General features: G+C 39.8%; 1 protein-coding gene across 2 annotated transcripts in view; it reads left to right on the top strand.

Moving 5' to 3' along the window:
- Positions 1-25,392, top strand: part of plod2 (procollagen-lysine, 2-oxoglutarate 5-dioxygenase 2) — a 61,086-nt gene that overhangs the window by 18,029 nt on the left and 17,665 nt on the right. For both annotated transcript variants that reach the window (XM_036582186.1, XM_036582175.1), the window contains exons 2-8: positions 2,683-2,774; positions 3,893-4,029; positions 8,021-8,184; positions 15,409-15,521; positions 15,755-15,818; positions 16,115-16,212; positions 19,706-19,807. In XM_036582186.1, coding sequence (XP_036438079.1) covers positions 2,683-2,774; positions 3,893-4,029; positions 8,021-8,184; positions 15,409-15,521; positions 15,755-15,818; positions 16,115-16,212; positions 19,706-19,807 — 770 coding nt within the window. The remainder of the gene's footprint in view (positions 1-2,682; positions 2,775-3,892; positions 4,030-8,020; positions 8,185-15,408; positions 15,522-15,754; positions 15,819-16,114; positions 16,213-19,705; positions 19,808-25,392) is intronic.

The following is a 25,392-nucleotide window of genomic DNA, read 5'->3' as shown; positions in this document are numbered from 1 at the left end:
GCTTCCCAGGAGTGGCTGGCCTACCAAAATTTCACCAACAGTGCATTGATAACTCATTCAGGAGGTCACAAAAGAACCAGGAGAACATCTGAAAGAACTGCAGGCTTTACTTGTCTTAGTTAAGGTCAAAGTACACAACTCAACAATAAGAAAGACACTAAGCACAAAAAAAGGGCATCGATGGGAGAGCTGCAAGGCACAAACCAATGCTGACCGAAAAGAACACAAAGGCTCATCTCACATTTGCTAAAAAACATGACCCCCAAGAATTTTGAGATAATGTTCTACGGACTGATGAGTCAAAGGTGCAACGTCTTGGAAGACATGAGTTCCATTACATCTGGTGTAAAGCTAACACTGCATTTCACCATAAGAACATTGAACTTCAAAAAAAAAGAAAAAAAAAAGGTTTGGTTAGATGCACTTAACCCATCTCACCAGCATGGATAGAATCAAGTTCATTTTAGATGATTTTGCACTGCTTCCAGTCACCTTGTGTTTCACACAACTTTTATAGACCTACAAAACTTTCCTGTGAATACAGCAACACTGAATTAGGTTAATAATTCAGTTCAGTTATGCTGCAGGAAAACAAGAAATGCTCTGGAGAAGAGTGGTGGAATCTACATTACTGAAAGGGTGCCAGAATGCTGTTCTAGGTTGTTCTGGTCCAAGTTAACCCCTGCTTATACCACATTCTTTCCCAACTTCAGTTCTGAAGTTAGAACTGGGCAATATGACAGTATTACTCATTATTGTGACAAATTACATTACAGTATGTCACAATATGCTTTTCTGAGCATATCATGAAATATTGTGAGTGCTTAAAAATCACTTTCCAACTACATGTTTGATTAAAAAGAAAGCATAATTAGTCCTGTTTAATTGAATTTAGTGCAGTGAAATGTTGAATACAAGTAACCAGATTCGTATTTTTTGACAGTATTTTTAAAATGCAGTACTACTTTGTTCTAACTTATCAGCTTATATAACTTCTGAAGCTATCATAATACTACATTTTGCCATATCGCCCACCTCTACCTTTAGTACATCCAACAGTATACAGGCTTTGTCACTTCCCCTCCTCCTCCCCATGGAGAAAATGCAATTAACAGCTACAACGAACATGTGTAGTGTTGGGCGTAGTCCCAGTTGGGCTTGAGAAACACTGTTAACATAAAGCAGTGCGTCTGCCGAGTGGTGACTGGGTATGTTATTGTTTGGAGTTGGGAATCCAAACCCATGTAAGTAAAAGGGCAAAGAGAGGTCACTTGAGTTTGACAATCTAAGCTAAACAGTTCTTAGACGTATTTATAGAAACAGCAAACTTTGACTGTCCGTACAGAAGGTCAGCATTCAGCTTTGTATGCTCAATCCAAAAAAGGTCATTGATAAGAAGTGATTTCAGAATAAGTTTAAGTTTGAACACTTCTGGTCAAATGATATGTTTTGTTGTTTTTTAACGTATTGGGAAAAAGCTTGGGTGCTTTCGCTTAAAATTGAGTCTGTGCTAAATTCCTATTTTAAATTGTACTTTTTTCTTCATGAAGAGAGTGGTTTTCTACATTTTAACACCTGGGTCAGCACATATGGACCTGTAGCGCTAAATTCTTAAATGGCCCTGTTATGGGCTGAGATATCCGGTAACTCCCGCCATCATTCCTCGTCTTGAACTTGAGACTGAAATGCATTTTTTTCCTCTTTCCTAATGCAGAGCATGGCCGAAAAGTTCATCTACAACCATTTCCTGTTCAAGCTGATTTTTGCCAGCGCTGTTTTGAGACCCACCCATTCTGCTGCTTCTGTAATGATATCAGAGAGTGGCTGTATTGTAACTTGCCCATGTCTGGATTATGTACAGTGTATGTTTGTGGTCGTTTCTTTTAGGAAATGTTTTACAGTGAGCACTTATTTTTTATGTATTTAGTTTTTAACACAGTATACAGTCATAGACGTCCATAGATAGTGGTGTAGCGTTAGTGATGATTTAAAAATGGCATGTGTTTGGTTTAGTTTGCTTAAGATTTCTGTGGGACTGTTCTCAAACCTCAGAGATGATTGACGATAGGGTCTGCTCAGCTCTCATCGCCCCAGACTGAGGTTTGTTTTTACACGCGGCTGCGACTTTCCTTTGGTCTCGGGTCCCGGCTCGGCGGCCTGGCCAGCGGAAATATAGCAAGGGCCTGAGAAACTCAACCCCCCTCCTTTTTCCTTACCACCTCCACCATGTCTAGCACCATTTATAAGCTTGTTATTCTGAGAATTGAGCTTCTTATTATTTGAATTAATTCTGTGAATTAACCAACAAACGTTTTCACATCATAGTAATCATGATTGTTCTTAATGTTTGTGCATACAAGATGATGGAATGCACTTTCTGAATCAGTTCTCGAAGTGTTGACATAGGTTTGAGGTTTCGGTTGTAGTTTGGTCTGGAGTAACTCGATACCCTGTATTTCGTACTGTAGGCAAAAGGCAACACATATATTTTGGTGAAGTGGCCAAAGGATTTTGGCAAGACTAATAAGAAAGCATGCTAACTGCTCTAAGTCAAGCTTGGGTTAAGAGCCACCAACATACCAAACACTAAAAACTGACATGCTCTACATTGTACTCTATGACTGCTTTAAAACTGTCGTAGTACTCTGAAATTGACTGTCTTCTTTTGCTCTCTTCCACTAGAAAAGCTGCTTGTCCTGACTGTGGCCACACAAGAGACTGATGGCTTTCTCCGCTTCATGCAGTCAGCGAAATACTTCAACTACACTGTGAAAGTAAGACTCAGCCTCCAAATGTTCATTCCTCACCAGTTAACAGACCTCATTTCACCTCACACACTGACCTCATCTTAGTCTTAATTCTTGGAGCCTTTGGTGTTGTGGAGATGTCTGGATTTGTCAGTGGTGAATGGGAGAATCATAAATAAAAAGTGAAAAAAAAAAAGGTTCTGCGTCATGCTCCAGTGGAAATTTAATTCTAGAGCCTAACCAGCATAACCAGAAACCTTACAGTTGTGCCACTGGATAACCCAATATGAGTCTAATATATAGGCTGAACTGGGCGGAAAACCACACGAAAAAAAAATAAAAATAAAATAAAATTATGAAGAAAATGAAGAAAATGTGTTCAAACATAAATTTTAGCATGATAATAATAATAACACAAAAAAATCTAAGAGAGCTAATTAAAAAGCAAGAAGAAGTGGTAATTACTAGAGACTTAAATGCTGTTTATTTGAGTTTAAGAAATGTGACCATTTAGAACAGATGGTCATATTACACTATTCACATGTGGTTATCATAGTCTACATAATGATATTGGTCGTATTTAATTTACACTATTGGCACATAACATTGAATTGTAAGATAAGTGTAAAATTAAACCAGTTGATATTATTGATTACTTTAATTTTTCAACCCCTTAAAACTGTATCGGCCTCAAAATGTTCGTACTGGTTGGGTCTCTATTGAATTTGTATGTAAAATATACTCCAAAGGTTGTAAAGAAATGGTCAGTAGTTTATCATTCCTAGACTTTTATTGAGGCTAGATGGGACCACCACTGTGTTATAATCTTTGGTTTGGTGTTTACAATCAAATTCTATGATATGAATGATATGGATATGCTAAACAGGCCCCCCGTCATGTGGCAGCATTTAAGGAATAGGTCTGAATAGATCTCATGCTACTTCTGTCAGAAGACAAAGAGGATTTACGATGACAAACAATGCATGAAAGTTTGAAATGAGATGATTCTGATCTGTTCAGAAATGAGATTCTGATTAGATTGAAATCATGTCGGTGATTGCAGTTTGTTTTTGGCCTACTCATATATAGTATAGCATTTTGACACAGGAAGATCTAGACTCATCATATGCTCTCGTCTGTTTCAGGTGTTGGGGATGGGTGAAGAATGGAAAGGAGGAGATGTGGGACGCACCATTGGTGGAGGTCAGAAGGTCCGACTACTCAAGAACGCCATGGAGGATCTGGCTGGCCAAGAGGATTTAGTGGTCCTCTTTGTGGACAGGTGAGGTTTAATAAGGAGACACCAAAGGCCGCTGCTCTCTGGATGCACTATGCAGTGTCACACAGCATCACGTAGCATCACTTAGCAGATATAGAACAAAGTGTGGAATGTGGTACAGTGAGTTTGCTGATAAACGTCTACTCATTTAGACTTAATGGAACTAAACTTTGGTAACATTTTATTTGCTACATAACATTGGCATAATACCATAAACTGTCATGGCAGATGTCACATGAGTTGTCATGACAGATTTTGTTCAGTAATGTAACAGTGTCCTGTTACTATTAGTGGTGAATGTCTCTTATATGTATCTCTTACACTCAAGTTTTCGTCTACAAGCATCAGATGCTGCTGAAACTTAGTAACTATTACAAGTAAATATTACAAGCAGGCTCATGTCCATGCAAGGCTAATGGCTAATGGCTAACAGCTAACCCCAAGAGACTGGCTGTTCCTTTCAGTCTCTTTTCCCCCTTTAATTCATTGCATGATGTTGTCTGTGCTTTCAACAACACACCAAACTTACTTATCTCAGACTGCAGCAATATTGAAGGTGAGGACATAGGCGTGTTTTGCACTCTATGTTGTGTTATCTGCATTTATTTGGACCATACCAGCATAAAGGTAATGAAAAAATTAGTAAGAAGAATTTCAGCCGACATACCGATACAGCCTTATTTAAAAGTTTGGGCATGCTTGCTTGATTTAATTTTGTTGGTTTTCTAAGTGAAAATAAGTTAACGAATTCTCTACGAAGAACACACTTCAGCACATTTTAATGTATTTAACATATTGGGGGGCGAAATAAAACAAAATATGGTTTATGCAAAAGTTCTGGCACATTTTAGATTTTATGTCAATACGTTAAACTCAAATAAATAGAAATCGTGCTCTGACATCAGAAGAAAAAGTGATATTTAAGTGACCGAAACAATTTGACCAATTTAAACTTTTGCCCACTTCTAGTATCAAGATTATTATTTAGCGTTAAAGTTAAGGGGAAATTAAGGATACACTATTACTGGCCAAAAAGGAAAAGGCTCCGACAGAGAATTTATTCAGACTCACACGTTGAAGGCTCTTGTGCCAAGGCCTGCATTCCCACACAACGGATGTACTGTACAGTAGAATGGCTGGTCCACTTCCCATGTCCATTCTTATTAAGCCCTTTTGGGTCAAAGGAGGGTCGTTGCTTTTCTTTGCTTTGTGAACTAGATGTCCCGTGAACAAACTTGGCCAACATTTGATCTGTTACTTTATGATTAGGACTAATATGTGGCTAAATTGTGCTTGGCCAAGAACTTTATATATTTGGCAGGAATGTGGAATGTATTTTTTTAATTAAGTATAGAAAATGGCTGTAAAGAACACTGAATCATCTTACACAACAGCACAAAGGCCTGTCTTCTTTTTGGACTGGCTTGGCAAGAGAAATCCTGATACAGCTCTTACTGACATTCCTCAAAATAACAGGGGAATAAGCAACACATTTAAAAAAGATCCACAGCAGTTATACTCACCTCTACTGAAATAGCACCTTCTTCTAAATGTTGGCGTTTTTGTTTGGTTAACTTAATCAGTTAGAATAAGTGGGCTTTCATTTATAGCCATTACTCAAGTGAAATTATGGCATGTCCATTTATAATGAGCACGTAGAGATGCCTTGCAGTTCTGGCCCTGTGTAATAGAAACCCATGTTAATTATCATGATCACAGTGCAGAACAGACCCAGTGTTTTCAGCGTTTTTCATCCCCTGCAGCTTGCATTGTTTTTGTTTACCTAAAGTTGATGTATTCAAACACCTTTCCTTCATACGTGGAAAGTTCTCATTATAGAACTCTGAAGTTTCGAGACTGCTAATTACGAATTCACAGAACTGGAATCAAAGTTAGATTCCAGGTCTATTTAAGGGCTTCGAGTTCAGAGGAAAGTTTATACCCAAGCATTACTCACTAGGCTGGTGCAGAATCAAATTATTCAGAGCGATTATAGTACGCAGCATTTACTTCTCCTTAGTCTGCTCCTCTGAAGTGCTGTTGAGATGCATGGGTGTCTACTAGATAGTGCAGCGCTGGGTGGTTTGCAGTAACATCTCAAGTCTGATGATTTTCTGAGAGACTGAGAGCTGAGTTGATCATCCTCTGGACCTCTGGAGCTGCTGTCATGTTTTCTTTGGCTGAACGGTGGGGTATGACACAGGGACAGATGTGCATTTGTGTGGACAGGTGCAGGCCAGATGTGTGTAAGTTTTGCTTCCCGACTGTAGTTCACTTCCACTTGGACAATTATGGTGAAACATCTCATCGGGGGCATTAATAATGCCTGTAATGTGAGCCTTTAACACTTTTGAAAAGCGTTTTAGCCCTGACAGGCATATCCATGCGTTCTCCCACAAGTTCTGCTCCACGTCATGCACCAGTGTTAGCAGGTGCCGTCCAGTGGGAATGTGGATGTTGTTTCATTCATTCATTCATTCATTCATTCATGCAGTCAGTCATTCATTCAGTCAGTCGGTCAGTCAGTCATTCAGTCATTCATCCCTATTATTCTTCCAAGGGAAAATCACACTTGCAGCTCAGATCATCATAAAGCAACAGAATCAACAATGCAGCTATAGCAAGATGGACACAGCCTATACAGTAGTCATCCCATCCATATGCATGTATACAATGAAATGAAATAATGTTCCTTCAGAGCCAGCGTTTACTGGACCACACAAAGCAAGTGACCATACAGTACGTACTAATGCTGGGTAAAATGGGGTATATATTTTATACAGTTAAACAGTTTCAGGTAAAATGTGCTCTGGGTCATCTTCTCATGTTCCCATAGCAACATCATGTGCCAGTTTTCACAGCAATCAGACAGATATTTCTCAAGATCCACTAAAAAAACTGTTTTAACTGTTTTGTGTGTATTTTTTGATTACTGAACATCATGTATAAATCACAAAATTGATCCATATCCCCCATATGAACTCAGTGTTAAATTTTTGGACCAATTAATCGAGGGTCTGTCAGTACAAATAGCCCCTCAGCTTGTTAGAGTTAACCTCACCTATTGAGTCATGCTAGTCATGCCACTTTTGGCTTAACTGTTCAATAACAGTAGGTTTATGTTTTCATTTGTAGCAGAGATGTGCAGCTTTTCTTGTATTTTGCTCTATTTTAAAATGCTTTTAAAATTGTCTCCCTTACATATAACAGTACTCAAAGGCCCAACTCAGCTCAGAGCCCAACACTAAATACAATACAGTAAATATGTAGGACAGGACGATATGAAACACACACTAGCCATAATATTAAAACCACCTCTTTTACCTATACTCCATTGTCCATTGTATCAGCTTCACTTACCATATAGTTTCACTTTGTAGTTTTACAATTACAGACTGTAGTCCAACTGTTTCACTGCATACTTTGTTAGCCCCCTTTTAGCCTGTTTTTCAATAGTCAGGACCCCCACAAGACCACCGCAGAGCAGCTTGGTGCTAGTTCCTCCTCAGAGGATTGGTGTGTCTGGGCCCTTATCTGGTCAGTAGCGGTCCTATGGTGGTCCACTTACAGTGATTGTCAGGGTAGAGAGTGACTGACAAATTGTGCAGCAACAGATTATGGATTACAGTCAGTACTTGAAGGGGTTTGTTCCATAAAATAAGTATCAATGTTATGTTATAATTAATACTACCTTTATTAGAGAAATAAAAATGTATTTTCCCTATGCGCCAGCTTTGATATACTTATGGTCATATCGCATTTTGGAATAAAACTCTTCAGTTGTAACCCTACAAAGTGCACTTCTGTGGTAGGTGTTTCTGATAAAATGTACAATAAGTCGAAGTACAAGGTAGGTGTTTCTAATAAACTGTGTACACTGACAACTTAGTGTATGTTGACATGGCTGATTGCTGACAGGCACGATTTTGCTAATATGTTTCATCCCTCTTCCTCTCTTTCTGCTCTTTCCTCTCTCTTTTATTTCCCCTTTTAGTTATGATCTTATCTTTGCGGGAGCGCCGGAGGAGCTCCTGAGGAAGTTCCAGCAGGCCAATCATAAGGTGTTGTTTGCTGCAGAGGGTGTGATTTGGCCAGATTCACGGCTGTCAGAGAAGTACCCCTACGTCCGCAGCGGGAAGCGCTTCCTCAACTCTGGAGGTGGGTGATGGGTTCACTTGGAAACAGGGGGATCATGAGAAATAGGATTTATTATTTTTCTGGCCTGTAGTGATGTTCATGGATTCTTCTGTCATATGGGAGGAATAAAGCACTCTGTTTTGGTGGTGGATTCTCCCCACAGGGACGCTGCTTGTAATGACACATCACCGTGTTTGTCGTGATGAACTGTTACGTGATCAGTCAGTAGTGGCCCTAATAGAAGCAATGATTTATAGTGCGCATATTTTCTTTGGCAAAGCCAACCCTTCACTCTAACATTCGCTCATGTATACACACTGCAATGTGGGAGGTCGTGTTTTAATGTAACATATCAGGGGAATGCCTCTCAGCCCACAGGGTCACGGCCAGCAGCTATTTTAGCTTTACGTGCCCAGTGCAGCTGTGTGCATCTGCAGGGTTGGGCAGAGTAATATAGGCGATGTGATTATATTGAACACACCAAAACACTGTTTTGAGTTCCATTATCTGCATTCTTGAATACAATAAGAGAAAGAAAATGTTTTCTCTGTAAACTGCCGGCCAGTGGCCAGTCACCCTGTGGTATTTCCTGAGAGACACCAGGCATACTGCTCCATTCATGTCAGGGCACTGAGTGAATAGCGTATTCATCTGAGAGAGTGAGTATGTGTTTGAGAAAGAGAGAGAGAAAGAGAGAGAGGCAAAGAGCAATGAAGAGAGAGAGAGAGAGAGAGAGAGAGAGAGATGTAGAGAAAGAAAGAGAGAGTGGCGAAGCTAGATGAAGAGAGGGAGAGGCTCAGAGAGCTGGGGAGAGAGAGAAAAATAGGCAATGAGAGAAGAGAAAGAAAGTAAGAGAGAGAGGCAAAGAGAGGAGAACATGAAAAAGAAAGAGGAGCGATGAGGGGAGAACGAGGAGAGAAAGGCAACGAGAGGAGAGAGAGTGGCAAAGGAAGAGAGAGGCAAGATAGATAAGAGAAGCAAAGTGAAAGAGAGGAAAGAGAAATGAAAACATGGAGAGAGAGCGAGAGGAGAGAGAGAGAGAGAGAGAGAGAGAGAGAGAGAGAGAGAGAGAGAGAGAGGGAGAGAGAGAAAGAGCGCTTTACTTTGCCCAAGCCTGATTTCTTGCCAACCTCTGCCTCTCTGCTTTTCACTTTTATCTCCATCCCTCCTTTCCTCATCTCAATCATTCTGCCGCTAATCCTTAGAAGCTTAACTATGAGTATCAGGGATGCACTGAAATTCCAGCCACTGAAAAAAGTTTGCAGGAAATGTTCAAAGATTGCACTTTAAACCTTTAACAGAAAATGAAAAAGGCCAAAGAATTTCAACTAAAAAAGAAGATTAAATAGGCCTACAGTGACCTGTCAGTATCTAAGACTTTATAAATAAACGTAATAGTAATGAAAATGGGAAATAGGGACTGTTTTTCCCTTTGCTTTGCTGGGCTGGTCATCACAGACATGTTCAAACAGTTTGAGTGGCAGCAGATCAACAGTGAAATCATGATCATCTCCACTACATGTTTGATACCACTTGAAAACATGACATCCTGTAAGATACACAGAATACAGCAAAACAACAGAAGCAGAGAACCAACATCATTTGTAGCCATCATTTTTGAAAAGATGGAGAAAAAAATGTCATTGCCAAATTTAAAATGCAGGACTTAAAATACCCCCCAAACTACATGTTTTGCTGATGTTCTTTAGGGAACAAACTTAAATATGATATTTTCCTACAACATTTAGTGCACAATTTCTATTTATTTAATAGTTTAACATATTTAAATAAAAATATAAAATATAAAATGTGCCATAACTCTTTTTTATGTGTTTTCTTTCAGTATGTTAAATTCAGCAAGTAAACAGTGTTTGTGCAATAAAATGTGCAGAAGTGTGTTCTCTGTAGAGGATGTGTAACTTATTTTCTCTTAGAAAATCAACCAGGGGGGCCTGAATTGATGACCATAACTAAATGTAATAGAATGAAATGCAAAGGATGATCAGACATTCTCTGTTGTCAAGGATTTCATGGCACATACTGTAATAATTGTAGTATTTTTTTATGCAAAGTTTTTATTTGTCTTTTTTTCATTTTTTGGCTCAGTATGTTCTGAAATTTGATTTCAGATTCAGCCAAAATTACCAATCAAATATGATTACACTCTTCATTACATAGCGAGTAATGCAGTTAACCACACTCTATTTAAATTCTGTAAAAATTCTGGCAAATAATGTAGAGGATTTTTTTTTTCTTTCCACTAAATAAGACTATATGCACGGCAGTAACTTCTCATTGAATTCTTTTCTTAATAAAATATCTCATCTTCTACTTACAAACACAAATTTGGTATCGATTGAAAGTTTAGAATCTGCACTTTCAACAGAATTTCATTTGTTTCAATGAGCTACGAGCAGGAAATTACTATAAAATGACAACATCCCTCTGATATTGCGAGAGATTACTGAGACTTTTAGTGGCAAACTAAAGAGCAGTTCCATCAGGGCCTCCGCGCTCATCAGGCTGTGGTCATAGCTGCTCTGAAATCACCATGTTTATCCCGTCTGCTATTTTGAACAGCGGAATTACTGCTTAGACTGCGGCGGTCGGTGAGTCTTGTGCAGCCGTTTTGTGGGTCCACCTCCTGTCCGGTCTGGACAAATCCGTGGAATTAAAGCGAGGGCCTTTATTTGTTTTGGGCTTCCTGTTCGATACGCTGGACCTTGTTGGAATTGAGGGTTGATTGTGTCCCTGCAGCGATCTGCCAGAATGCAGTGGCAAAAGTTGTATTGCTTTTGGACTAGAGTCAGTAAGGCCACATAAAGCATAATTGACCCGTAGGTTTCTCAGGCCAGGAGTGAAAACTGGAGGCCGTGTGTTTGTGTGTGTGGAGGGGGGTCAGCTCTCTTTTTGACTTAACCATTACAGCGTACAGGTGTTATGCTGTTAAGGAAAAAGGTCATCCTGTTATGAGAGGGGAAAAAATGTATTGAACCCACATGTCATGATGCCCTTCCATCTGCGCTTAAGGCTCCTGCGGCAGCTCTCTGTGTAGCGGTCTTCACTTTATTACTCAGTAGTAAAGAAAAATTAATGTCACCACATCTAAAATAATGTTTTGCATAGTTGGCGGCCAGTTTAATTAAGCAATTGCTGTGGTGCTTGAATTATTTCCTCATGCGCGCAAAGGCCTTTAGTTTTTATTGTTTCTTTCTGTTATCTGAAGACCACAATAGAATAAATCCCACAGTCAGTTTGTCTGTGCTTACATACAGATGTCATGACTGACTCTCTGCACAGGGATGGGCTTACTTACTCTGTCTTTTCTTTACACCAGCAGTTTGTTTTTTGCAGTAAGCTGCACCCCACTCTCCTAGGGTTCTTCACCAAATCCCATATTTAACCAGTGGATTCCCCTATTTGCTAGCAAGTCATTAACCTCACCTTCCCCCTTTTTTTCTAATTAAATGGCAAACAAAATATGAAAATATAATCAAATATGTATGTTTTTGCTGTCAGAGCAAAACCTCCTATCTCCAGAAAAGTAACTTTACAGGAGAATGGAAAAAAAAAAAAAACTTTCAATGTAGGTTCATGTAAGAAGTTAACATTCTCAAATCATTTTGGATTGTTTTTATTTGTCCATTCATCATGCAATGTTGACACAATGTACGTGACAGCTGGCGTTTTCAAACTATGTCAAAAAATTAAATCGACAAAAATGGAGATACAGAGTTTTGTTCCGACAGCACCGATTTGCTTTTTCGCTGGCTATGATAATGCTTACTTCTGCTAGTGCCCCAATGACTTTTCCCATGTCAAGCTAACAGGTTTAATACTGCACAGCTGTATGAAAGTTTGGGTGCCCCTGGTCAAATTACGTTTCATTGATTTTCCAAGTGAGAATAAGTGAACACGTCCTCTGCAGAGAACACACTTCTGTATTTTAATACCCAATTACTGTTTATTTGTTCCGATGGTGCCGATTTGATTTTCCATGGCTACGATGATGCTTACTTCTGCTAGTGCCCCAGTTCCTTTTCCCATGTTAAGTTAGCATCAAGATAACAGGTTTAATACTACACATTTGTTTGAAGCTCTTAATGGACAACCAATTTTTTTATTTTGTATGTTACAGTCAACTATTCTGTAAACATTTATACTGGAAGCCTAAAGGCTGTTATACTCAGAATGTGATACAAAATAAGAATTAAAGGGCAATAATTTTGCTGTGTATTTCACAAAGTGAACGAACAAAACTGTGTCTTCAAGTGCATAAAAATATCCTTCATGAAATGGGCGACGGTGACTTTAGACAGACTCCTTTCCATTTAAGTAAAAGTAGTGTGGAGAGGTCCGTAGCCCAATTTGAGCTGCTTTTGGAGATGCTAGCACCACCCACAACAAAGCAGAAGGCTTATTCTTTTAACGTCTATCAAAAATACGTAATTGCTGGGACACGTCTGACCCGTCATCCATCAGCAAAGACAACAGTGATTGGCTGGGTGAGTTCATGTCGCCTGTGTACAAGTGTGCAAAAACTAACCGGATAGTGATTGAAATAATGTTGCCTCCACCATCTGCATCTGAAAAATCACACTTAACGCACAAGATGTCATCAATTATACACATATTTCAATTTATTTATTGATGTCTGAATAAAACCAATTAATTAATTGTGCTTGGTGTGTAAAGGCCTTAACTCTGAACTGGATTAGCTTGTCATTCTGTTGGCAGTCTGCTGAACTGGTTGATTGTCAAAACCACATTCTTACATAGAGCATGTTTACTATGGTTCCGTGCATTCTGCTTTATATACATGGGATTTGTGAGTACAAACATACAATTGTGTGCAAAGTTTGGGTGCCTCTGGTCAGAAAGCATTGATTTTCTGAGTGAAAATAAAATCAGTACATGCTCTATGGAGTACGGTTCTGTACTTTTACTACCGAATTACGGTTTATTTGCTGAGTTTAACATTTTTTGGGGAAAAAAAAACAAACATAATGTGGCCTGCACAGTACTTTTTCTAAATATTTTATTTTTTAGCCTTTTTTTCAATATGTTAAATTTCAGCAACTAAACAGAAATTGTGCTGTAAAATTTACAGAAAAATGCCATTTTAAAACGTGCTCTCTATTCAGGATGTGTTAACTTATTTTCATTTAGAAAATCAACTAAACATGTGTTTTGACTGGAGCTATTTAAACCTTTGTAAACAATTGTTTCTGTATTTGTAAGATCCTGCATTTTTTCCCTCATTCAAGTCAGGTGGGCTCTAAACCTAGAAATGCTGTGGTTACGCTTGCTGTGATTGTTTAAATCTGTGTCTCTGATCCTCTCAGAGGATGGAACATTAGAGCTTGTGAAACCAGAACTGCTGTGTGTCTCTACAAACCACTGTTAGCATGCCTGTTTAATACTGGGCTATGTTCGTTTATTGAAAACCAGCAGATGTGAAACATTTTGACAATTTTAGGCTGTGCTGCCAGTGTGTAGATCAGTTTATGCTGGATATATGTGTCAACCTGAGGTGAAACAGCCAAGGATTTAAGGGTTAACATGGATATGAGAATGACAGGGAATATGACAAGGAAAAGCCTCAATATATCCCCATTTATAACCTCTCCGAATATACATGGCTCCTCTCTATCTTCATCCGTTCCAGAATGAAATGTGAATATTGTCGAATATGTATGTTTATACAGATTAAAGGGCATGCCTGTCAGAATTATGGCTCTGTTTATTCAGTGGCTTACCTAAACATCAGGAATGCCTACTAATACTTCCAAAAGTCTATTTCTGAAGCAGAGTTCAACGGCCCATTTAGAGGAACATTTTGAGTCCGTAGATGGTCTAAGTGAGGGTCCAGAATCCGTTTTTTTCTTTCTCTCTTTCTCTGTTCATTCTGCTTCTCATGCGCAACACTCATCCTACAGACTATATGCATGGAGATTGAGGCCATCGTAATGATGGATCCTAAACTGCACACTGACCAACAACATAGCCAAACCCTGCAATTTTCAGTTGTGGTCGGTGTTCTTCAGGAAGATGCGGAGAATGGAAAAAAGCACATGGGTCGCTATGGAGAGTGCAGAATAGGAATGAGTACTACTTGACTTATTTTTCAGTTCACCACCAAGTAATACCAAGGCTAGTGTTCAATATCAGTATGTCTTCTTGTGCACATTGAATTGCACAAGAAGACATACTGATTTGCTCAGAATTGAAAACAGAGTTCCACCAGAAAGACTCCAGAGATGAACGCGAAGGAAGGAAAATAGTTTTTAATCTTAATAATATTTAACAATTGATAGATAACAATTTTTTAAGTTAAAGTACTTGGCGTGGGCCCCATCGTCAGCCCAGGTCGTATTTGATTGACACTAATTTCTCTGGGAAATACGTACCACTACCTTGAAAATTCCAATTCCTTTTCTACCATCCTCAAATCCCCAGGGCTAACTTAATGGAGGGATTCTACAACACTGTAGACTTCAGGCAGTGCTATGTCTTGAGACTCATTGAGTTTTTGTCACAACCCAATGGCGAAGAGCTACTCTCAGAGTTAATAGATATTCACATGCTACGTACCTTTATGTTATATATCCATTCAAAATATAATGTTCAAAAGCTGGATCTGAGCCATCTGTGCATGGCAATTTCAAATGATTTCAGTAAACCACCATTTCTTGAATCTAGAGTAAGTGCGAGCTACCATTAACTAATGTTAGCTCTTCTTACCCGATAGCAGAGTGGGCTGGTGGTAAGCTAAGTGTAGTGCAAACTGCTAGGATAGTAATCTGCCTGTATTCTGTTTTACTGTACCTCATTCAGTGAGCACTCAAGCTATATTTGTATGATGCATTAATTCGGGAGAGTGGAGGGGAAGTCTGTGAGTAAAAGAAATGCAGTTGGGAGCTGAACGAGTCTCAGGACCTTCAATTCCAGCTCCACCTTACTTAAAAACATAGTTCTTCAAGGGTTCTTTATTAAAGTGTGTACTTTGCGGTGCCTTCCAGCACTTGTTGCTCATTTTCTCAGCGCTGTCCATGAGAAATCACACTACGGGGAGGCTTTTGGGCCAGCGCCAGGGTTCACCCTGAGACTGAGGCATTTCCACAGCTGCCATAATTGACATATAGGAACCGCTGCGTCTGGCCACTCTATAACTCCAGCTCTTTTAAATCCTAAACTTTCCTTTATGGAGTACACACCATAAAGAGGCTGTGATGTTGTTTGCAGGCTTTATCGGCCACGCCCCATACATAAACAAGCTGGTGAAGCAGTGGAACCTGCACGACAACGACGACGACCAGCTCTTCTATACCAAGATCTACTTGGACCCCCTGCAGAGGGTGAGTGTACAGTGGTGGACTCTGAAAGTCCACAGCTACTCTGAGAGCCGGCACTGTAAGCCATGCTTGTAACTTAACCACATGTTGTTATAAAACGCACGAAAACACATCACACTCTCGGAAAACAAACAAACAGGCTAAAAATACACGGCTCTGCTGGTCGCCTGAGGATAAGGGTCACGTGGTCACGCTGTTCAAGCTTTGGCTTCATCTTTTGTCCATGTGTGTTTTAGGAGAGCCTTAATATGACTCTGGACCACAAGTGCCAGATTTTCCAGAATCTAAATGGAGCAGTGGGTGAGTGAATTCAAGAAAATGCCTAAAATGATCTAAATTGTTTGTAAATAGAGTGGAGAGTGTGCCTTGATGTACTGTACTACAGTGCCCATATCTTAAAAAGTTATTTTCAAGTTATTGTTTTAGGCTTTAACTGACTACAACAGTGTGGTGCATGCGGTCATAACATTGTCAGATCACCTTTCAAAGTAATTGCTGAGAAGGACTGTTTTCATGTGGAAGTTGACCACTTCTTGGATGGCTGGACTGTAAAGAATAGAACTAGACTGTAAGTCCACTGTTTCGTTTACTTGCAGACGAAGTCTTGATGAAGTTCGGCACTGATCGCGTTCGAGTCAGAAACACCGTCTACGACAGTCTTCCCGTGATCATCCATGGCAACATAAACACCAAAGTAAGTGGCTGCCTTCCTTCTTAGGTCAAAGAGCACATTGTGGGTGTAAAAAGCAGACGCTAACCAAAACAACTGACCCATTTCCTGTGCACATCAGTCATGCGTGAAGTCTTTTCCCAAACACTCTGCAGTCTTCATGACGTGCGGCGCAGATTTATATGATTCCACTATTAAAATATCCCCAGCCAAATCTGGGGGCGTATGATTTTGACAGACTCCGAATGAAGTGAGGGCCTTTGAGCTGCCAGAGAATCCAGCTGATAGTTTACTGGAGGGCGAGGGCCTGGGCCAAGAATGCAGGCTTACTGCCTAGCTCTCATGTCGGACCCCGGAGTTGTCCAGGAAAACAGTTGGGGTAGGATGTCTGGACGATAGAGTAACCTCCTCCCCCAGACCAACCTTAGCTTTTCTTCCCGAGACACTAGCCTGCTGTTTCCATGATAGCTTAAACAAACCTTGCACGGTGTTGAGTCATCTTCTCCAACCCCTTAAACATCTGTCTGTATTGCTCTTAATGACTAATCATTGTTGGCCAAAGGATGAACCTCCACACCCCCTTATTTAGGGAGGCTGGTTCTTATGAAGGTAAAGGAATAATTTGGGACAAAATCAAATGAACTTCACAGGTCTGAGTCAAGTCTCGAGTCTCTGGGGTGCGAGTTCAAGTAAAGTCACAAGTCTTTAGTAAAGATATTTAGTTTAGTCTTGCTTTTAGCTGCTAACATTGCTTTGTACAAAAGTAAATACCTATCATAACCTATACCTGTTGACACAGCTTCAAATAACAAGCCTTTCATTATAGAAAAACCTTCAATTTAAGGCACAGAACTGAAGCGCTACACAGAGTAAATGTGTGTTTAAAGTTTAAAGAAAAAAAAGACAAAACAGCTTGAAATCACTGGTCAGTCTGTAGCTTGTATAGCAAGTAATATAATAGCTAAGCCGAAGGTTTATTAAGTTTTAAAGGAATATGATCTGTAACTTAATACAACTTAAGCAAGTTGACAATTTCAGTGAAATTTAGCTACCGCGCTAGCGAGCATACATGCTGACTACATGCTAATTTCAAGATATTTTGCCTCTTTATTTAACACACTGCATGTACTGCATGTAGTGCCTCATTCTGTCCATCAAAATGAAGGTTTATCTGTAAGGAAAGCCTTGTTACTTGAAGTCATATTAAACCTGACGTCTTTAGTGTTGAGTCTTTAGTGTTGTGTCACGAATCAGTTAAGGGTCAAAGTGAAAGTCCAAGTCAAGGCACGAGTCCATTAATGTGACTTATGTGCACCTCAAATCCAAGCCATTGACTTGAGCCACCATCTCTGTTCACAGTTTACCCCAAATGTAGTCCATCATCCAAGGTGTTCCAAGTTTATAGATAACATACTCATCTATAAAAATGGACAAAACGTGTGTAGCATAGCTAAAACCAGTAGTCACAGCCTTCTTGAAACCTGAAGTTTGACTGTAGTTTTGTCCATATTCATAGATTTGTCCATGTTCATGGCTGACAGTATGTTGGACAGTGAGATTACTTAACATGTTCATCATGGTTTGAGACAAGCATGTGATAATTTAGGCATGAAATCTTCAAGTTTTGAGATAGTGGCTTTCATTAATTTTTGGCCGCATTGGCCTCGTAGCCGAAGAAGCAAACCTCAGACACTTGCTGATAAACTACATTTGGGATAAGTTGGAACTTGTGTAAATTTGATTTTCTGCCAGATTATTCCTTTAAGTGGACGTGCAGTCCAAGGCAGGCCTCCGGGCTCTGCAGGTTTCCCTTAGGGACAGTTGATCTTTTACTGCTGTGTAAATGAGAGTTCATACAATGCCTATAAATGTAAGTGAGGCTGTTAAGAAGAAGAAGCAGCAGCCGTGAGTTATTACTGCAGAGTGAAGACAGCTGTCTGGTTTATGTCTTCTCTCTATTTCTAAACATTGAGAGCCTCCCAGTTTCCCTTTTACCCTGTTGACCTCAGTGAACCCAAGATCATAATAATAATCCAGTCGCTAATACGGCCATGTTGATCTGTAATTGATGCAAGCATAATCCAGGATTGCCTGCAACATTAACAAGCTTAACTGGATGCAGATCCTGAAAAGAGTTGCATGTGTAGGCCATCTGTCATTGGCTTTAGAGTCGTTGGACTGGACGGAGGATTCCCCCTTTTTTAGTTTTACAATCCTGGCGTCTAGTGATGAAAATCAGCACGGTAGTGTAAGCTTGTCGGCCTGTACTGGATCAGCATCCAACCTGATCACACATGAGCTTAAACTACTGCTGTTTCTGCCACAGAGCAGCATAAAAAGCCTAAAATAAATGCTTCAGTGACTGTCACTCCTCTCATCTCTTTCTTGTTTCCCTCTCTTCCTCTCTTGCACTGTCTCTGTCTGTTTAAAATGATACGAATGCTGCTTTCCTTGCGTCTACCGTCACCCTTTAATTCTGCTATAATTATGTCTTGGCACATCATCCAGGTTTTTTTTTTATATGCTTAAATGTTCCAGACAGAGATAGGCTTTGGCTCTAAACTTGAACACAGTAGTCGAGACCCAAACATAGTGAAGCCACTGGCAAATCTTGCCACTGGAATTCCAGCCTCTTTATAGGGAGGTACCTCAGATGTATTTAAGGCTCATTAGCTCACCCTGACTTCCCTTCCCTGGCTGGCTAAATCCGCCGCGTCGATACGCCGTAAATCCACGCTTTTCCTTATGTTAAAGGTTACGGCTGCACTGGAAAAAGCAGCAATGATTATAGGCCAGTTTGTCAATATAAATTTGACAGGAGAAACCATTTTGGTCTGCTGTCCTTTGGTGTGACCTGAGAAAAACCCTGAGAAAGGGTGGATGTATCACTTCCTACGAGAACTGTAAATCTGCATCCTAACCACCATGAATGTATATACAGTTAAGGTTCACACGAGGCCTTTCTTTTGCTATATGGATGTTTTTGAAGCAATATATATTAAATGAATAATTAAGCTGTGGAAGCCTGTAATTTTGTCATGGGAAAGGGATGTTCTTAGGCACAAAGTGATGTGCCTAAAACCCAATTATCTGTGGTAAAAATCAGCATAAAATATGATAAAATGCTCTACAATTTAATAAATAATTTGTTATAATGAAAAAAACATTTGCATAAATAAATAAATAAATAAATAAATAAATAAATAAATAAAATACTTCCACCAAGAAATACAGTTAGCTCATTTAGAGATTTTTTTAGTTCATCTTATTTTTTTCCCCAAATAAAAAAATAGAAAAAAAATAAAAGTAAAACATAGAAAAATAGAAATAAAAAGTAACAATTAAAAATGTTGCACTAAAAGTTGCTGAAAAATATCATATTCAAATCAGCTCTCTGGAAAGTATGAATTAAATTACTTTCACTTAGAAATTTTTTTCTTTTTAAAGTAGATGACTATTGAGTTTTTGCTGTGTTTCCTCTTTAATCTTCTAAAACAAATTCCTTCTATTTTTTCAGATCTATTTGAATTACTTGGCCAACTACGTCCCGAATGCCTGGACCTACGAGCGAGGCTGTGGTGTGTGTGACCAAGACATGGTGGATTTGTCTCAACTCGCAGTGAGTAAACCAGCAAGAACCACGACTGCTTTCTCTTCCCATCTCGCCACAGAGATTCCTCTAAAAATGATCTCAGCAGCTGAAATTTGAGAATGAATTTCTCTTTCTAGGTGCGTGCATGAGGGCATGTACATTATATGTTAGGCATAAGCCAGGGACACGGTTATTTCTCAATTTGAACCTTGAGATACACCAGGACGAGGGAGCTTCGTCCATCAGGTCCAACAATAACAGCTGGCCCTGTCCTGCCTCCTTCCACTCCCTTCTTATAGGAGCATAAACCCTCCTGAGAATCCTCTCTAAGAAAGAGGAAGCTCTGCTGTGCTGTGGTGCAGGAAATGGCTTTCTGGTTTTTAGAAGGGCTCACTTAAAGGGGTGTCACTGTAGACCAGGCCGCCTTTTTAGTGGGCTACACAGTATGGCTTTTCATGCAGAGGGTAAGTTACAGTGGTTGCCCTGAAAATTTGTTCAGGAGGGTTTGGCCAAGGCTGGCAGAGAGGGGACCTAAGAGAGGAGGAACTGTTCTGTTTAGGCCTATCACTCTCACAACTGTCTGCTGCTTAGCATCCAGCCTCCCCCCTCAGCTCTGACTGGCTCACCATAGGATAATTGCTACCACATGGCAGGAAAGTTAAACTTAACCAGCACAAATTCAAGTCTCAGGTCAGGCAGTTCATATCTTAGAGGACGTCATCAGTCCAAAAATGCTAATGTGGCTAACAGTGATTAGGACATTCATGGAGGACATGAGGACATGATGTTGTTGGTGTAATTCCAGGTGATGCCTGCTGTATTTCTTCCAGTCATTCTCCTGAATGTTTATCAACATACTTTTGATATGCTGCTTGTAATTAAATGGTTAAAATGTAAACAGAGTAGCTCAGTGGTTTGATGTGAGGTGGTTCACCGTAGAGAAGCTTACTGACTCGGGTTTCGTCACAGTGGTGATGATAGGAACCAGGAGTCACAATGTCTACACTGCATACATACCAAATGTATTTACTTTCCAAATCCACAAGTGGACCTACATGCCTGTTTATAGTGTTTGTATATAATTTTGATGCTAAAATTGTAGTAAGCCTTAAAAATAAGTTTTCTTTGGGGATTGTTTTTAAAAAGATGGGTGGTCAAGGGTTAGTAAAGACAGCGGTTCTATATAGAACCATGAACACATTTTGCGTGCTCAAATGGTTCTTTGCATGGTGAAATCGTTCTTCAGATTGATAGAGAATGTGTTGTATATAGTTCTATATAAAATCATTTCGAAAATGGTTCTTCTGTTGTTACAAGCTTGACATAGTAACAATAGCAGAACCCTTTTGGTGCTATATTGAGCACTTTTCAAAGAATGTTCTATAAAGAACTATTAAACCTTAACTCAAAACTAGCATATTTTAAACTGCGAGGGAGCTTTTAGTGACATTAATCTGTTTTGCCGTCTGCTTCTTATCAGCACCACTGTGAACAATCCTGAATTAGTGAGTTCTCTAGAAAAGCGCATTTCACATCAAATCATTCTGAATTACCTTGTTTGCCTCTTAAAGCTTTAATCGTACCAAAATGGCTACTTAAAATTTCATTTTAAAGGCTTAACATACACATAACAATTAAAATATTTAAATATTTTTAGTTATTGTCGGTCTCAGAACAAAACCTTCTGTCTCCAAAATGGTGACTTTGCAGGGGAATCTCAACTTATATTGAAAGTTAATGTAACAAGATTTAAGTAATTTTAGAGCATTTCTGTTTGTCCATTCATCATGAAATTACGACACAATGTAAGGGTAGCTGCAATAACGGCAGTGACAGCTGGAAAAAATATCCAAAGATAATATGTTGCAAATGCTGCAAATGTATAAATTATGACTCACACATGATGCCATAGCTAGAATAATATGGCATATCAAAAATAGGAGCTAGAAATATGGCTGACTATCAGTTGTGTTGCTTGCAACTTTGTTTTTGAATTTCTTTGTGTAACATGGAGATTATGTTGCAGGCAACAGTTGCATGAAAAGTTGCAGGAAAGTTTCACCATGTAGAGCCAGCCTTAGGGGGCAGGTTAATGCAATTGAGTGACAAACAGGTGAACATTAGACAGCAATTTGAGAGGAATGAAACCGAGACAAACACAGAAATTGATATGTATAATAAAAATAAATAGAAAACTCTTTTTCCACATTCAGATTGCGTTGATCTTTCTGTTGGTGTTATACAGCTCCAGGTGTTCAAACACAGAACTAAACTAGAGACAAAACTAGAGATCAGGCATAATTAATAGTGATTGGTCAGCCAATCAATAGTCATTCTTCTGTGGTGCTTGTTTTGACAGTTTTTCAACTTAAACACAGTTTAAAAACATTATACATGTTAGAGGAGTGCTATTTAGTCATGATGTGCTTAGCTCTGTAGACAACTTTGAAAATAAGTGCACTTTGGAGAGGTAGGTGTCATTTGAGCGTCCCCTTCCCTTTTCTCATGCTCTTAATTTTCATTGGTGGGATTCAGATTGTGTCATCGGCCTGGTAGCACTACTAGATTACATACAGAATCAGGTTAGAAAAATCAGATTTGTTTGATATACTCTTGACTGCTCTGAAACATAATTGAGGGGCCAAAAATCTCAGTCTGCCCCTCATACACTACTAAATTATCTCTCTGTCATTGGTCAGCTCTAACTGCCCCAAAATCTGCAGGCTAGAGCCAACTTGCCCAGACTTAGCCTGACAGAGAATCAGAGCTAAAATCTTGGTGAAAATAGTGAGAATCCAGCTTCAGTCACACTTGAGGAAAATGTTCCTTTTCTTTCCAACACATTTTGGCAAGATGTCGGCAGGATTTGGGCAGCATGCATATTACAGAAATATTGGTAATGTAATATGAAGAATGATGAAATGTGAAGTTCAGAGCTTCTATAGAAATTACAGTAGATGACCTCTCTGGAGTTCACTGCATCATCCTTGCCATCTGTTGCATTAATGAGAATTCAAGGACAGCCATAATAACCACTTTCAACCTCACCGCAGCTGTAAGGTCTGGATCATTTTACAGAAGATTGTGAATGTGTGGAATATTCGCGTAGATGACTGCCACGCTAATGAATGAGTGTGCTGAAACACATATGTGTCTTTTGCTATAAATCAGTTAAGACAGAGTGTTGTCTCTTTTTCCAGTGCTTCAGCAAAACCTTGGTTTTGCCACAGAATTATGGAACTGAACACAATGTCTTATTTCTGCAAAGATTTGTGAACATTCCCACTCAAATCCAATGAAGCATCCCTTATCTCTCATCAGCCGCTGGTGCATCCCATTTTGGAGCCAGTTATTTCTCATTGCATTTTCAGACACAGAGATTGTGCACATGTTCTTCTCCGCTTGCAACAAAGAGGTGAAATCAGAGTGTAACTGGAAGGGAAGAAGGTAAAGTAAATAAAAATAACTATACAAATAAAAACAAGTGAAAAGAAAAGGGAAAACCTGTAAGGGCCCAGCCTGCACCGCCAACCGCCAGCAGAGGGTGACGGCGGTGAGATGCCATAAGTTCAGGGAACTCCAATTCCCAGAAGCCCTTGGGCTGATTAGGCCCAACCTGGCACACCTGTGGACTCCTCTACTTAAGGCTGTGGCAATGAGTAGCCCTTTGTCACACATTTGTAGAGGGGTGACCGGTATGGTACTTAGCCCAGGTGGGTATTTAAATGGAAAGGAAAAGAAAAAAAAAGGAAAAGAAAGAGGGCTGAAAAAAACAAAAGAGAGAAACTGCCCCGAAACTGCTTGAAAATCAAAAGAAGGCTTGAGCAACAAACGGCTCCAAGCTATACAAAAAGTGTTTACTCCACAAAGAGCAGACAGGTGAAACAAAGTTGACTCTTCTCATAATCACAGAGGAAGTCTTTTTTTGTTTTCTGATTATCTTTTATTTCACTTTTCTATTTCAGCCTTTGTTTGAGCACGCTGCTTTCAACGTCCCCTTTCTTTGCCTTTTTCCTGCCTTTTTTTAATTTCCCATTCGTTGAGGTGTTTTTCCCATTTTTGCCTTCCCGGTGGTGAAGCGGTAACTCCTCGGACTGCCAATCAGTATATCGGGTTTTACTGTTAAAACATTAAGGTGCTCTGGAGCCTTATAAAGCCATTAGGCTACAGTAGAGAAAATTCCCCACTACTGCAGAGTGTGATGTACCATCTAAGAAAAAAATGCTGTATTTTCCATTCCGGTTAAGTGTCTAAGGGGTTCAGATGGGTTTCCAAAGGCATCTACAGCTGAATGCTAGAGTTACTCCCCTATCATGAATGCACGTTTGCAGTAACATCTATGAAAATAACAGGAAGTAATTTTCAAAAGATGGGTTTCTTGGTATTATATTCAAAATGTGATTTTTAAAGATTTTAATTACATGGTTAATGTTTCAAAAACAAATAGGATAGAAAGTAGGTCACAGGCAGTAGACTGCATGTAGTGGGTTTGGGGGGGGTATAATTAATAATCATGGGGCAATCGTGGGCTGGAGGTTAGGGAACCAGCCTTGCGACCGGAAGGTTGCTGGTTCAATCTCCTGAGCCGACAGTACATGACTGAGGTGCCCTTGAGCAAGACACCTAACCCCCAACTGCTCCCCAGGTGCTGTGGGTAGGGCTGCCCACCACTCCGAGCAAGTGTGCTCACTGCCCCCTAGTGTGTGTCTTCACTAGTGTGTATGTGGTGTTTCACTGCACGGATGGGTTAGATTGCTGAGGTGAAATTTCCCCACTGTGGGACTAATAATCACTTAATGATTTTTAGCTAGAGAAGTATCTACTCTGAGCACAAGACAGAACATAGAACTATAGAGAAGGAGTGATACAGAGAGAAAAAAATGTTCCTGTACCGCTTGCAGATGGAACCAGATACTGTCAGACGAGGCTAGTTTTGTGAGCTTTATTTACAAAGTGGTGATCCAAAAGCACAGTCGAAAACCAAAAAGACAAGTTCATAAACCAGAGATCCGCAACAGCGCAAAGGATGAAGCAAAGAGCAGAGTCAAAAACGGAAATTACACAGGAACTGGCTTACAAAATGGAGAAAGTCTTGGTAGACACAGAAAACAGTGACTATACTTCACAAAGAACAGATACAGACAGCTTAAATACACGTGTGAACAGGTGTACATGATTAGAAGTCCAGAGAGGCTGAACGGTGATAGGTGGATCTAAGAGTCCTGAGTCATGTGAGGGAGCGAGGGGTTCTGGGGAATGCAGTTTGAGGTGGTTAAGTTCGGCTGAAGTTCCAGCCGGGCCGGAGGGAGGCGTGACTCTTCCAGAATAGCACTGCCTATCTTCTCTGAGTTTGTGTGGTGAGGCAGAGCTCTGCAGGTGTATTCAGAGCTTGTGTCTCAAGGCTGTTGGTCTAAGGCAAGGCCTTAGGTGGACCATCAGTCATCTTTCAGCTTTTTTACTGAAGGATCACGAAAGACTGGTCTGGATTTGCAGAGATTGAAGGTTTTCTGTTCATGACCCGACTCCAAACACCAAACCTCCTTACTTCCTCCTCCTTCTCTTCTCAGTGTCGCACTCTCTGTCAATTACAATTTAAGGCACTTTGGCTAGAT

The sequence above is a fragment of the Colossoma macropomum genome, unplaced genomic scaffold (genome assembly GCF_904425465.1).
Source record: "Colossoma macropomum unplaced genomic scaffold, Colossoma_macropomum, whole genome shotgun sequence".
Classification (NCBI taxonomy): Eukaryota; Metazoa; Chordata; class Actinopteri; order Characiformes; family Serrasalmidae; genus Colossoma; species Colossoma macropomum.
This window is presented reverse-complemented; position numbering and strand designations above follow the sequence as displayed.